General features: G+C 39.7%; 1 protein-coding gene across 2 annotated transcripts in view; it reads left to right on the forward strand.

Moving 5' to 3' along the window:
- TNPO1 (transportin 1) overlaps nucleotides 1-15,520 on the forward strand; it is a 74,445-nt gene that overhangs the window by 15,854 nt on the left and 43,071 nt on the right. For both annotated transcript variants that reach the window (XR_008971789.1, XM_057406115.1), the window contains exon 4: nucleotides 836-911. Coding sequence is in view for 1 of the 2 variants with exons in the window: in XM_057406115.1 (XP_057262098.1) it covers nucleotides 836-911 (76 nt within the window). In the remaining variant the exon portion in view is untranslated. The remainder of the gene's footprint in view (nucleotides 1-835; nucleotides 912-15,520) is intronic.

A 15,520-nucleotide genomic window follows, 5' to 3' on the forward strand; every position in this document is an offset into this window, starting at 1 on the left:
CTGCCTTAAAATGTTGCTGTTGAATACCTATTAGTTCCAGGGTGTGAGAACAGGATACAAGAAGAATGCCAGATCAGTGCTCTAGCCAAGCAGTGTCAAAATACTGGGAAATTTGGGGCCAAAGTAATGACAATTTTGGGTGAAACAACTACCTACTTTCACAGCTGTTCGGAGACATAATTAATTTCTTTCTGCAGATGAGGAAATTTTTGTCATTTTAGGTTTTTGGGGTTGGTGGGTTTTTTGTTTTTTTTTTTAATGAGACTGGGGATAAGCATGAATTTCTTGGTACAACTGTCTGTGCATTTATGATTAAACAGGCTCCTGTTGCTGAAAGCTCAGGCTGTGACTAGTTAGCATTGTAAAGAAGCATATGTCTAGTTTTAAAATTAGTATCTTATCAAATTCATAGTTGTTGCATTTTAATACTGAAATGCTTTTATTTATTGTGGAGGGGAAAAAATGTATTATGGGACTGTGTCTCAGTGGATTCCATAGGTTTTGTGGGCTTCTAAGTATAAATACTGAAATCCAAAACTGGAAGGAGGAAGCTTCTTTTAGTGGTTTTACAAATATTTTTAAGGATCTGTTGTTTTCTGTGTCTGTCCCTTGATTTTATTTTATTTTCAGATTTCTTCATAACTGAAAGCAATTGCTTCATTAAAAAAATTACAGAAACTTTTTAGATGGTTCATAGTTTGTGTATTGTGAGCTTATATTCACCGCTGTTTGAAGCAATGCAGCAATGTGTAACTGATTTAATAATCTTTGTATCCAGAAAGCTGTAAATGCTGTGCACGACGATTCAACTTTCCTTAACGCTTTCTCTCTTCAGAAACTAGAACAACTCAATCAGTATCCAGATTTCAACAACTACCTGATTTTTGTTCTTACTAAGTTGAAGTCTGAAGGTAAGTTCTTGAGATACTGTTTTATTCTCCTTCCCCCCCACCCCCATTTTCTTTAAATAATTTATTTTGTTTAGCTTGAAAGAAATGAGAAACTGATGCCTATAGTCAGTTTGCTGGTTGGTTGTGCTCCATAGTCAGTAGAACTCATTTATCCTCTCAGAAATCTTTGTTGAAAAAAATCTGGTGACATAATGGTGCTTGTAGTTTCAACTTTGGAATAGTTTCCATTGTAAATGTCCTATGAAATCTTCCCAGAAATGTGGGAGCATCATACCTCTATCAGACTGCAGTGAAATTGTGTAATAATTTTCATGAATCATGACTATACACATTATAAAATGTTCTGCTAAATTCAGTTATGATAATGATCTCCTTATTAATGAGACTTAAATATTTTGATGATCACATTCTAGAGTTGTCTGAAGATGATGTCTCTCAGAGTCTTCATTCTGAAGTCTTCATTCTAGTAAAATACAGTTAGAAATCAACTGACTACTTACTGTTGTCCTGTTCTTATGAATGTTAGTCCAGACTGCATACAGCATACTGTGTAGCCTCTACTAGTTGATAAATCCAGACAGTTCCTTAGTAGTGATCATGAATGTATGGAAGATTTTTTCCAATGTACTACAGCTACTAATTTTTGAGGTCTATGATAGTGAAAAAATTCTGTCAAGATTTGGGAGGAAGGAAGAAAGAGGAGGATGAAAGTACGATTTCATAATTAAAGGCTGGTGTATAACCCAGTGTTTCTGTGTATTCTATCATAGAATAGGATACATATGAAGTCTTCTGATCATCTACTAAGGCACTGGGGGAAATTTAAGAGAGACGGGTTTCAAGACCTGAATCAGCCTGAATCAGGATGTTAAGTTTTTGAGCAAGGTGCCAGTGTAGATACTCCATATGCCTTACACCATTAACAGAAAAATGAAAAGCAGAATGAGTCGATTAGTGGGATCTGGAGTCTGTACAAAGTATGTGATGAGAAGTGTGTTCCACTTCCCCCTTCCCCTCCCCACAAAAAAAAAAGAAATTGTTTTTAACTCTGCTTTAGATGCTAATTTCCCCCTCTCCATTCTGTTCACTACTTAAGCTTAGGGTTCTACACGCTGATGTTTTTAGTGATGTGTCAGAATCTCTCTTCCAAACAGGTCTCCTTAGATTATCCAGTAGTCTTTACCCTTCTTAATGTTTAGACATATCAATAGTTTGAAATTGGATGAAGACTAGGAGATGTTAACGATTATAAAACGGTTCTATAAAGGTGTTTTATCTTAGGGAAAAAAAAAGCGATCTGACAGGTTGAAGAGGCAAGCAAGTAGGGGACAAGTAGAAAATTAACTTCTAAGAGGAGGGGTTTAGCATCCAATTGCAGTGATACTTCTCACAGGTACAACAGGTTTCTTGTGAGACTGCTGAGAAGCAGCTTTTGCTTTAGAAATGCTCTTTTTCTGCATCAGTGACAAAGTAATAATCTTTTTTCCAAAGGAACTGTATTTTAACTTTCTATCTCTAGTTCAGGAAATTTGCACAATATTGAGAGTGCTATATGTGAATCCGGTGTTGGTACTTTTCATATTTTTTAATATTAATACTTTTTAATATTCATATTTTTTAATATTATTACTTTTAATATTTGCCAAGTTTAAACATCCTGTTACCTTGCTTGGGTAAGACTAATGAGAGATGATGGAAGAACTGTTGGTTGGATTTGCTTTGAATCCAGCCAATAGCCGTCTGTAGTCCTTCATTATACCTGCCTAAGCAAGGTAAAGTGACCATTAGAACTGCCATTTAATAGCTCTTTTGTGCCAGTAGGGGAAAATGTCATGGACTCATCAGGTTGATAACAGTCTTCAGTACATCTGGGAAAGTATTCCTTCCTTTCCCCTCCTGAAGAGGGTTCTGTTAGTGGCCTACAGCTTTGCCAAGCTTAATATTTTATTTATTTTATTTTACTTTATTTTGTTTTTTTTTTTTTTATGGAAACAAATGCGTGCTTTCCATCACACACCATAGCATAGATATTTATGCTCTGTGAAGTTCATGCTTTTATTATGGCCATACCATCCCTGCAGAAGGAGCCATGAAAATAAGCTTCCAACACCAGTGTCAGTTTATTCAGTAAAATTTAAGGTGATTTCATAGTGCATGATAAAAGGAGCTTGGTTTCATAGCAGATGGGACTAACCTTTCGTCCAGATTTTGCCACTGCTGGAACTACTGCTGAGAAAACTGCTTAAGGATACATTTAGGTGACAGCTCCTGAATGTGGAAATTTTGTAATGGCTGATTAAAATGGGTGTCATTTTACTGCAGCAGATTTTGAACCAAATTATCTTTGGCCTTAGTTTTTTTTGTCTCTGTGGGCAAATAACTTTGCAAGGAAATGACTTTGCTTGCAAAGCTGAATGTTTCATTGAGGCCTGCCTTTAAGATACTTAGGTAAATCTTATGTATAGCAAACATGGATTGGGTTAGTACCAGGCATACTACTTTTCAGTTGCGAAAAGTGTTAAGTTCTTTTTCTCACCAGTGTTAGCTTGATCAGGCTTCTGTGCTTGTGACTTGCTGGTTCTAGGTCTATTGTGGAACTACTGTGTATATGTAGTGGTTTTGTTGGTTTTGTTCTTAAATTCTGTGGGCTCTATTAATCAGTTCAAACTTGTTCAGCTTTGGTCTTCCTGGAAGCATGTATTGCCCTGCTACCATTTGATCAGTGAAAATGTATGGCCTGGCTTGTAGCTTTGGTATACACATGCCTTACCTTTAAACACTTTCTCTTTCCTTTTTCTTTTAATTAGTGCACATTTTTAAAGATAGTGTTGTGAATCTGGACAAACCCCAATGTTACAAATATCACAGAATATAAAAAATGTTGAGGAAATAGCATTCAGTCCTGGAAGTCAGATAGTAGGCAGGCTGGTGGAGTAAAATACAATCCCAGACATTAAAGATTTTGGTGTAAGTCTGCAGGGTGTACTTGGAAGCATGATGTTCAGATCTTCCTTGGGTGAGGTGGAGTCCAGATTAACTAAAATGTATGTGAATGAAGGAAGCTTGGGTTTACTAAATTATCTGCAACTGAAAATACTGTTCAGATGCTCTGTTAGTATAGCTATTCTTGGTTTCGCAGGTGTAAAACCTCTCAGGTAATGTAATGGCACTGCCCTGCCTTAGTGTTGTTCCTTTTTGCTGTTGTTTTGGGGTTTTTTTGGTTTCTTTTTTGGTGTGGGCTTTTTGTTTTGTTTTTCCCCTGATGTCCCATGAACTAAGCTCAGAATCTTGTAAGCTTCTGTGTTCTGTTAATGAGCTGTTTTCTGGAGTGTGTGCATGTTGCTGCTTCTCAGATCACTTTCTTTTATGTGTGCCTGATTGATATAATCCAGTGCTGCAAGGAAGTATCAGCTTTGCCTCTGTTGCTGCTTGCTTACCTGCAGCTTCCCTTCTTTGTTCCAAGCCATATGTCTAAATCTTCCTTGTCCACGTTTTTGCTTCTGTAGTCCAAGTCTGTTCCCTTGAAGGAAAAGATGAAAGTGTTATCCTAATTTCAGCTTGCTTGCTGTCTTGCAAAGGCTAGTTCTAGCGTTTAGTTAAGGTAATTGATGCAGTTGTCCAAGACATCTGAAGCCTGAGGCAGGTCAGAGGAAGGACCTCTAAGTGTCATAATACAGACAATTCATATTGTAAGCAGAAATTCAGAGTTTGTTTCAGGCATTGTTGATCATAATGATGTAGTTCCCAAAGTTGCCCGTATCAAAGCCTTGGTTTGTTTATACCTTCGGCGTGTGACTGATTATAAGATATGCCGCAACCCCCCAGACTAAAATAGGCTGACCAAAAAAAAGCATCTTTCTTAAATCATCTGTATTGTCCTTTTGTAGGACAAGTTCGTCAATTCCCTGGTGTTTTCTTATTATTTCTAACCCAGAATTACATTATTATACTTTACCTCACACAGCATCCCGAATTTTGTGAATGAGAGGTGCATCTGGCTTGCACTGAATTACAAAAGATGTCCATTGCTATTCACCAAGAATACTCTCTAATCTTCATAAATTCAGTTTGTTGGTTAGGTAGCATTGGGTATGATGAGTGTCACAATCCTGCTGTAGTATTTTGTCGATGCAAGGTTGTGTGAGCATACTGTGTCATGACGGGTCCTACTTGCATGAGCAAAGTCTACTGCATTTGGTAATACTTCTCTGTAAGGAGAAACTAAATTGAGACTTTGTAGTTGCCGCAGACCATTCCTGCTGTGTTTCTGCATGTATCCATTCTTTGTTATCTTCACACCTCTCAGTGCAAAATGGGAAGCAGTCTTTATGTGAGGTCAAGACTTAATGTGACATTCTGCTTGGCCTAATATAGCCTTCATGTTGGTAGATGTTTTATATGAAAAAAATTGCAAGAACAGAAGTGGTGTTAAAGCTTACCACTTCTTAGGTAAGGTTTGGCATACCTAATGAATCTGTGTGGTGGAAAAAGAACAGAACTACTGATATAATGTCTATTCTAGTTAAGATTCAGACTCTCATCCTTATTCCCAAAAATGCACATTTCCATTCTCAGACCTACCTTTTATCCTTCTTAGACAACAGAGGATATGGTTAGTTTGTGCATGGTTTCTGTAAAATTTTGCATTTGTCTCCCTCCAGTGGGCTCTTTGTAGGACCTAGGCTAATGGGAAAACACAGAGACAAATACATGATGGTCCTGGTAGCTTTCTCCTGACATGTGTAGCCATAGTTATGTATTCTGTTGCAGCTATACAAAGCCTTTGTTATCTGGGACTGTGTTTTAGTGACTGACTCTTCACCCCATGCTAATGTGGAAACTCTGGTCTTTGGTCTCAACAGTTATCTCAGTGTGGATTGCTCATGACCTGATGTAAGGCTGTCACTGTCAGGGATCAGAATCTCAAGATGAACTTTTACTCTGAAGGTGAATGAGATGGGTTTGAGAACACTACTTTAATACTGCTTTTATCATAAGCTTTAAGGGTAGTCTTTCAAGTTTATTTCCAAATGCTTTGGAATTTATAAACCGGTTGAAGATAGAACAATGTCTCTGCAACTCTTAATCTTGTTCATGTGATGACTTAGTCAATCACAAACACAGAAATGTTACCAGAAGGCAATCACACTGCACCTTACTTTGACATGGAACATTGCCATGATGGAAGGTCCTGTCCCCATCTCTTCTCTCCTCCCTCCCTCCACATTCCTCCCCCCACCCCCCACCCAAATTCTTGTTTCAGCAGAAGTCTGCTCAGATGGTAACGTTTTTTCTGGTAGTCATGATGCTAATAATTCATCTACCTCTGCAAGGACAATTTGAAACTGATTTTTATAAGCTGTTACTGGGATCCAGAGTGGTCTTGTAGGTTTGGTGTGAATGTTTTCTGATAAGTGTTGAAATTTAAACTTGATATGGACAGAAGATTTCATGAGTCTATTCCATTATGAATGTTCATGATATGTTGGTTTTGAAAGAAATTTCAAGATGAGCAAGAAAAAGACCTTCGTGTGAAGTCAGATGTTAATTTGCTAGCTACCAGTTTCAGGAAGGTATCTTTGAATAGGCTAAATCCAGAAAAGTGGTTCAGCAGCTTTAACTGTTCAGTTAAAACAAATGCCCCTCCCCTTATACCATCATTCCTCATGATGTCCTTGGTAAGTATCCTCAGATTAACTGACAAGGCATGAATCTGATTGCATTGTAATTCAGAAGACAGATTAATGTACCCTTACACTTTAAAATGCTGCATAACATAGGAAGTGTCCTACTTAAGCAACAGCAAAAAAATTTTCCTTTAAGTTACGTACAAAAAGAAATTAATCCTGACTAAGATTTAGTAATCAATACATGAAGTAATGGAGGTGCATAAATATCTTAAGGGAAAACAAGTTTTGAGATAATGAGTTTTGATAGATTACTAAAAAATCCATGGTTTTCCCTGTGTGATAGCTAATTCTTCCTTTCGGTGCTTCTGTAGGGATACTGTAGTGGAGATATAAGGGAAAGGCTTTTCCTAGGAAGTTGTATGGCATACATACGAAATGTAAGAAGTGGGTTGCTTGCTTATTTATTTTAGTTCTTGAAAAAACTTTGAAGTTATCTAGTGCATTGTGTTATGTGATTCAATGCTTCAGGAATGCTTTCCTGAAGGTCCTTATTCTGAGCATCCAGAATCAGAGTGTGGGATCTCCAGTATTATCTCTTTCCTTATCCCTGAGGTCCATACAAAGAAATTATTGAAAAAGAATAAGTAAAAAACAAGTTTGATCGTAGAAAAAGTTCCGAAATTGCTACTGGGCATGAATCTTTGCCCAGCATACATAATGGTCTTTGATAAGTTACCTTAGAAGGGTCTGGAGCTGCTACCTGGGAATTCAGTTGTGTCCAGAAGAGACAAAAGTGCTTCTGGAGATGCCTACACAAGGTCATGGGGAACTCACAGGAATGGAATTGCCTTTAACATCAACGAAACTCCTTAGGTAGCTACCTTGGAGGAATCTAGTGCTGCTACCTGGGAATTCACATGTCTCCAGAGGAAGCAAACACTTCAGAAGGTGCCTGGGGGAACTTCCAGGGATCTACATGGGGCAGACTTTCACCAGCATATAGAGTGCTCCTCAGGTAAATACTCTAGAAGAGTCTGTGGCTGCTGCACGGAAATTCACCTATCTCCAGAGAAGACCATCACACGCCTGGAGATATCTGTTTCCAGGTTCCTGCAAGAAAGCCACCTAAGGAGTCCTGTGTATGCTGGCAAGTTCATGCTCTGTGCTTTGCTGAGGGTCCTCCCAGGCAATTTTGGAGTGTTTTTGCCTGTTAATTAGCCTAATGTCCTCATGTACTTATTAGCATTGGTTTAGGTTCTTTGAAAGTGTTGGTCACTGTAAGCATTTTGGGGTTCGGTCTTGGAATATATTTTCTCTCAAGTAGTTTATGGAGAAAAAGGGTGTTTTTTAAGTTTTCCCTTGATTCTTAAGGTTATCAAACTCTAGGGATTTTTTGCTATGCCTTTTTTTCAGAAGTTCACGTAACCTTTGGTAAGGTCTGGTTTGGACTCACAATGAATATGACTTTTTGGAAATAAGTTGGAGGTATTTAGCCAGCTATTTGAAGTCTTAGTGCATCTTATGAGCTGTATGTAGTCTGCTCTAAGAGGTCTTTCTTTGTATGCTTTGAAGTCAGACTCTGCTACTTAGTGGTGTTTGATTGTTTCTCATGTCAAATTCAAGTGTACTTAAAATGCCAAGTATCAAGCATCCCTACATAGTCTTTTCCTACAAAAAGGGGAAATGTTGGTGTGATTTATAAAGGCGTTTCTGACTACCAAACAATACTACTTCATACAGTTCTGAGGTGCCTCCTACCTGAAAAAATGGTGCCTCCTACTTATGAGGCTACGTGCAGGTGTCTGATTTAGACTGTGATGGCTTTTGGGAAGTAGCATCACCACCTTTTTCTAGATTTTCTGAAAGTGACCTTACTTTGAGGCATTAGGATGACAAAACTGTTTCAATGCGTTTGTTATCTTGCAGTGCTGGGGCAGGAGCAGTTGATATCTGACCACTTTCATAAAGTCAGGTCTAGCCTTATAAAAGAATGCCTGTTACCACTTTTCATGTGCAAGCGGAAGCACCTTTTCTTTAATGCAAAAAGGGAGTGGAACCCAGAAAATGATCAAGTATTTTCCAATGCCAACAATAACAGTGCGCATGGCATTTGTGCCCAGCACCAGCACTGAGTATCTTTACAAAAGCCATGTAAAAGCGCATCTTGATGCCATGTTTGAGGCTATGCATTACTACTGCTTTTGCAAAGCATTTTAAACTCATTTCTTCCTTTTCTATAATGGGAAGCTCAGTTTCTTTCCCTGTGCACTTAATGCAAAGGTCCTTGTCATGGAATCATAGAACGGGTTGAGTTGGAAGGGAACTTAAAGATCCTCTAATTCCAACCCCCCTGCCACAGTCAGGGGTGCCTTCCAATAAACCAGGTTGCTAAAAGTTCCATTCATCCTGGCCTTAAACACTTCCAGGGATGGGGCAGCCACAGCTTCTCTGGGCAACTTGTGCCAGTGTATCACCAACCTCAGGATAAAAAATTTCTTCCTGATATCTAAACTAAATCTTTTCCTGTCATTACAGGCCCTTGTAAAAAGTCGCTCCGCAGCTTTCTTGTAAGCCCCTTTAGGTACTGGAAGGCTGCTAAAAGGTCTTACAGAGCCTTCTCTTCTCCATGCTGAAGAAGCCCAGCTGTCAGCCTATCTTCACATGGGAGGCGCTCCATCCCTCTGATCATCTCTGTAGCCCTCCTCTGGACTCACTTGAGCAGGTCCACATCCCTGTTGTATTGGGGGCCCCAGTGTTGTCCACCCCAACCCAACAAATAAGCACAGAAGAAGGACGATTCTATTTTCTAGATGTTCTTAAACTGCAGTAGTACCCTGTGTTGGTTATGTAGTTTGGGATCTTGTAGTGAATCATACTCTCATCACACTGAATCTCCGTTTCTTAGTGAGGATTCTTTCACTCTTGTAGAATTCTACCATGGATTTAACTGCAAGATCACGAAGTGATCTGTAAAATGTCATTAGAGAGAAAAGGTGTTGAGACAGTTTGTAGGGATATGATAGAGAAGCTGAAAGTAGGAGTGAAACCAGAAGATTAGTTTTTTGTGGTTTTGCCACTCTGTAGATTAGTACAGTTTTTGGCATTCTGATTGACCTGTGGTCATTATTAGTTAGAATGCAGAAATTTCCATAACTAAAAGTAATACAATAAAGTAATGGTTGATCAGCAGTTCAACACCGTTTCCATATTTTCCACATCTCAGTTTTATTTACAACACTGTCTTCAGAAGCATAGTTTCGGCATCAGTAAAACACTTCCAGCTTTGTTTCGGTATCTTACCAATGTTCCTAAGCTTAGGCAGTTGTGTCAAATTATTTTCCATGACTCACATGAGTCAATTGAGCACTGATTAATTCCAGACTGGCTACTACATTTCAAGGTCATTTATGTGTTCAGATACACTAAATGTTTTGAAACATTGTCAGTCCTGCTTTTGACATGATAGCAAACCATACTGGTTTGTATTGTTATACTGAAGGTTACTTAAACATTAAAAAAAGAAATTAAAAAAAAAAAATAGGATTTTTTTCTTCTAGGAAGCTCATGACGGTGTCTCTACTGTATTCTTATATGTTTGGATGGAAGAAATTACTGATCTTGTACTTCCTATCTGACACTGCTCTGCTGGGATCCTTATTTTTTTTGTTTTAGCTCTTCTAAGAGAGCCAGTCACTCAGTAATGGATCAGAACTCTTCATGTGTAACAGTAACACTTCATGATTTTTTTTTTAATCACATTTTGTATTATTAAATCCATACCAGTAGTTACACACAGGAGAACTTTTTTTCTGTTTCTGAAAAAGTCTTAACAGCTATACAACTGAAATCAACAGACAGAGCAGTTCTTTAGAAAAAGTCTCACCCTAGCTTTTACAGTTGCTAATCTCACCCTAGCTTTTAAAGTTGCCAGTACCATAAGAGTAATAGGGCAGAATACAGCTGTGTTCTAGACGCTTTATCACAGTCTGTGAATGGATAATGTAACCCTCATCCCAGTCGCTCAGTTCTTTTAGCCATCTAGGAATTTAGGCTCTAAGGAAGAGAGGATGAAAAGGCATGGTGAAACAAATGCTAACCGGGACTTTCAGGTGAGCTATGAAAACATTGTTGCTTTTACATGTGCACCATATATCATACAAACCCTTATTAGAGAAAAAATATAGATGTATGAGGACACACTCTAGTTCTTAAAAGCACTGCAGTAGTCATAAAATAATTGATATCTGTGTATGTTGTCATTTAAGCCCAGCCAGTAACTTGGAAGCATGCGGCTGCTCGCTCATTCCCTTCCCCCTACTTTCTTTCTCCCTCTGCTCCCGAAGGGATGGGGAGGAGAATCAAAAGAATTCCACCTGCTGACCCACTACACCAGCTACTAAGAAGGAGAAAAATGACTGCTACTGCTGAACACAGGACAGTATTCACCCCTTTTTCCATACCATTCACATCATGCTCGGATCTCACATTTTTCAATATAGCATAACTCGTCTCATACATATATATATTTACATATATATATCCACCCACACATATATATACACATATATATACATCCACCCACACACAAAGAGAGAGAGGTATCATTCCTTAGTGCATGGACCAGTCTCTATAAAGCTGCTGAATTCATCCAATCCATTATGTTGGACTTCATCTCTTGTAACAGTCTTTCAGAGCAGGAGAGACTGTGCAGTGTTAGACTGTTTCCTGCTGCTGACACTGCAGAACTTGCCTGGTCACTGCTGAGCTTGTCTGCTTTCGTCATTGTTGGGATGATGGTCAGAGGGAAGTCAGGGCCAGCCACTGGTGACCTGAAGACATGTAGTAGGTGGGCTATAAAAGTGCTACATAGCAGGCAACGGCATACAATTGAGTTCATTGGCTGTTTTCTCCTAAAATCAAAACCCCTTGACGTACACATCGGACTTCCCCATCTTCCCGCATTACCCACCAAGTATATCCAGGTCCCTGAGCAAAAGCAATCCCACGGCTGGGTTTGCCTTTACCTGAAGTAGGAATAACCCAGACTGTCTTCCCCAGCAAATTTTTTATGTGCACCACAGGAACTTTATACCCTTCTACAGTATGTAAAATTTCTGACTGGACTGGGCCAGCCCTGCTGGCAAATCGTCTGGTGTTGATCAACCAGGTGGCCTTTGGTAAGTGTGTATCCCAGTGTTTGAAAGTGCCACCACCCATTGCTCTCAGTGCAGTTTTTAACAGCCCATTGTACCGTTCGATTTTCCCAGAGGCTGGTGCATGGTAGGGGATGTGATATACCCACTCAATGCCATGCTCTTTGGCCCAAGTGTCTATAAGATTGTTCCAGAAATGAGTCCCATTGTCTGACTCAGTTCTCTCTGGGGTGCCCTGTCGCCACAAAATCTGTTTCTCAAGGCCCAGGATAGTGTTCTGGGCAGTGGGGTGGGGCACAGCATACGTTTCCAGCCATCCGGTGGTTGCTTCCACCATGGTAAGGACATGGCACTTGCCTTGGTGGGTTGGTGGGAGTGATACAATCAGTTTGCCAGGCCTCCCTATACTAGTACTTCAGCCATTGTCCTCCATACCAGAGAGGCTTTAACCACTTGGCTTCCTTAATTGCAGCACATGTTTCACACTCATGAATAACCTGGGCAATAGTGTCCATTGTTAAGTCCACCCCTCGATCAGGAGCCCATCTATATGTTGCATCTCTGCCCTGATGGCCTGAAGCCATGGGCCCATCAGGCCAAAAATAATTCACCCTTATGTTGCCAATCTAAGTCCCTCTGAGCCCCTTCAATCTTAGCAGCTTTATCCACTTGTTGGTTGTTCTGGTGTTCCTCAGTGGCCCAACTCTTGGGTGCATGAGCACCTACATGACATACTTTCGCCACCAGGTTCTGCAGCCAGGCAGCGATATCTTTCCACAGTGCAGCAGCCCAGACGGGTTTCCCTCTGCGTTGCCAGTTGCTCTGCTTCCATTGCTTCAACCACCCCCACAGGGCATTTGCCACCATCCATGAGTCAGTATAGAGATAAAGTACTGGCCACTTTTCTCGTTCAGCAATGTCCAGGGTCAGCTGGATGGCTTTCACCTCGGCAAACTGACTCGATTCACCCTCACCTTCAGCAGTTTGTGCAACTTGTTGTTGAGGACTCCATACAGCTGCCTTCCATCTCCGATGCTTTCCCCCAATATGGCAGGACCCATCAGTAAACAAGGCATATTTCTTTTCACTTTCTGACAGTTTACTGTATGATGGGGCCTTTTCAGCACGCATCACCTCCTCCTCTGGTGACATTCCAAAATCTTTGCCCTCTGGCCCATCCATGGTGACTCCTAGAATTCCTGAATGACTGGGTTTTCCTATTTGAGCTCATTGTGTAATTAGTGCAGCCCAGTTACTCCATGTAGCATCAGTTGCATGATGTGTAGGAGAGACCCTGCCTTTGAACATCCAGCCCGGCACAGGCAACTGGGGTGCCAGGAGGAGCTGTGCTTCAGTGCCAGTCACTTCTGAAGCAGCTCAAACTCCTTCATAGGCTGCCAGTATCTCTTTTCAATTGGGGTATAGCTGGCCTTGGATCCTCTGTATCCCGGACTCCAAAATCCGAGGGATTGACCTCGAGTCTCCCCTGGAGCTTTCTGCCAGAGGCTCCAAGCAGGACCATTCTCCCCGGCTGCGGTGCAGAGCACTGTTGTTCTTTTTTAATGCCTGGGTTTTCTTCTAAATGCCTGAGTATCAGATTCTGTGCTACATCTCAAGCTCAAATGATTGTTATTTGTTTAGCACTTAAGTTCTTTGTGATTTCTGCTTGTCACGTCTCACTATGGTGATAATTGGTTTTGCTGTTTGTTTTTAATCTTTTTCTTGCTCCATGAATTCTTTTTCATTTGTCAGAGATGTGACTTTTACTATGAATCAGTCCTGTGGAATCTTTGTTGCAGGTCTGTGGGAAAAAACACTTGCTATGAGGAGAAGTCTTTCTTGGCTAAAGCAATGGATTTAAGATGTTTCATGCTGCTATTTATGAAGAAAAAAAATGTTGCTGAAGTTTCACCTTAATGCGACCTTGATTTTTATCTAAACCAGGTGGCTAATCTGCCTATTTCTGACACAGAAGAGACATAATAGTATCTCTGCTTGTTTAAATGGAAGCTGTTGCCTTGTTCGTTTTGTATTTGTAACCAGGCATTCTAAAGGATTAATGTTTTTCCTTAATGCACTGTTCAATGTTTTCATGCTGGAGCTTGTACAAATTCTCGTTGATGTACCATATTCTAATCAGCCTTTGGTTGGCATTCTGACTTCTTTCACCCCAAGAAGATATTCTTGGCTGATACAAAAGGAGTAACTAGTGTATTCTGATCTTAACTGTGGCTGCTGACAATGATTTATTGTGGCTTGTAAGGGTTTTAAAGTCAAACTTCTTTTGCTTCCTTACTCTCCAGGTACAACTTTGAATCTTAATAATCATTTATGGAGGACTGGATTCTTCCAAGATGTATATACCTGTCAATGGATTATAATTATGTAAAGCATTCAGAGTTTGACATAACTATATTGGTGTAAGAGTTTATGCAGAGATTTTACTTTTAACTGGGAGAGTGCTTCAGGCAAACCTGAGACTGACTGATCAGTAGTTCAAGTCAGAACTCTTTTAGGTCATTTTCCACATGGTCTTTAGTGGTACTTCAAAAGTTGAAGCAAAGTTTAAAAATTACGTGATTTGATTTGCCAAGTAATAGTAGAGTAGCACTTGTCTGGTCTCACTGCTAAATTCTGTAGTTGAGAAGTTTGTCCACTCATCCAGTCTTTAATATTTTTATTTAAAATAATAACCCTTTCTTCCCTCCTTCTCCACTCTCCCAGAAAAGTTGTTGGCCCTTGAAATGCAGAGCTGTGCAAGTGAAATGATTTTTGGTTTTATATTGTTTGGAAGTTTGTGGGTATTTTGATTTGGAGAAATCTCCAGGAACTCGCCAACAAAGTTGAAGCTGACAGGTATTCTTTATTGTGGCACTGGGAGACATGGGGGATAGCTTCACCTAACATGTGTTCCCGTATTGCTAAACAAGCCATCTTTATATAGTCACTGTGCATGCATGTTCATTACGTACATACATGCATATTCATGCGGCTGCGTATGAATTACGTCATTTTTCCAGAAAGTTTCCCCACATGCGTACAGAAATGTGGTGGTGGTCTCTGAGAGTCATTTACTTCTTCCAGCAGTCTTCATCACTTTGGTAGCCTTTGAAGCACGCGCAGTAGATAATATTTATACCAGCTTAATTGGCTCGGTAACACTGCAGACATAGAAATCACCCTGTCCTTCTACTTACCAGTTAGTTTAGCTGCAGCCCATCCTGGACAGTCCCAGGTACTCCCCATCCACACATCCTGTTTTTCTATCCTGTTTTTCTTACACTTATTTTTGTACTAAGGTCATAAGGACCTAAAACTACGCCAACTACAACGATTTATCTTATACAAGAGTTCTAATTATGTTCTGTAGCTGCACTCTACTATTTTTTTTCTGTGAAACATGTACCTCAGTTATTTTCCATTGCTACTGCTACAAAGCTATCAAACTTAATGCTACCCAAAACTGATTCTACTTATTTACAAAGGTTTATATTTTATCTTGTGATTTTTGTGCCTTCTAATCTCAAATCCCCCTTTTTCTGTTCTTTTTATAAATTTTTTTGCAATATTTTATATATCGGCATTACAATTTAGAGTCTTTTTGAAGTAGTTTCCTGTTTCTACTTGATGCTTGATTTCATTCCTTTTCCAATCCTCATAATTTATCATAGATCGTTTACAACACCAGAAGGAACATTGTATCCTACCACAAGTAATCAGTATTGAAAGAATTAATATTCCTGCAACCGGTTGCCTCAACCAGGGGAGATTAGTTAACCATGAAGTTAACTTTTTCCATATTTCTTCAAAACCCCAAGAGGTATCA

The sequence above is a fragment of the Pezoporus wallicus genome, unplaced genomic scaffold (genome assembly GCF_028554395.1).
Source record: "Pezoporus wallicus isolate ANWC-B61680 ecotype Strahan unplaced genomic scaffold, APGP_CSIRO_Pwel_v1 contig_7506, whole genome shotgun sequence".
NCBI classification, from domain to species: Eukaryota; Metazoa; Chordata; class Aves; order Psittaciformes; family Psittacidae; genus Pezoporus; species Pezoporus wallicus.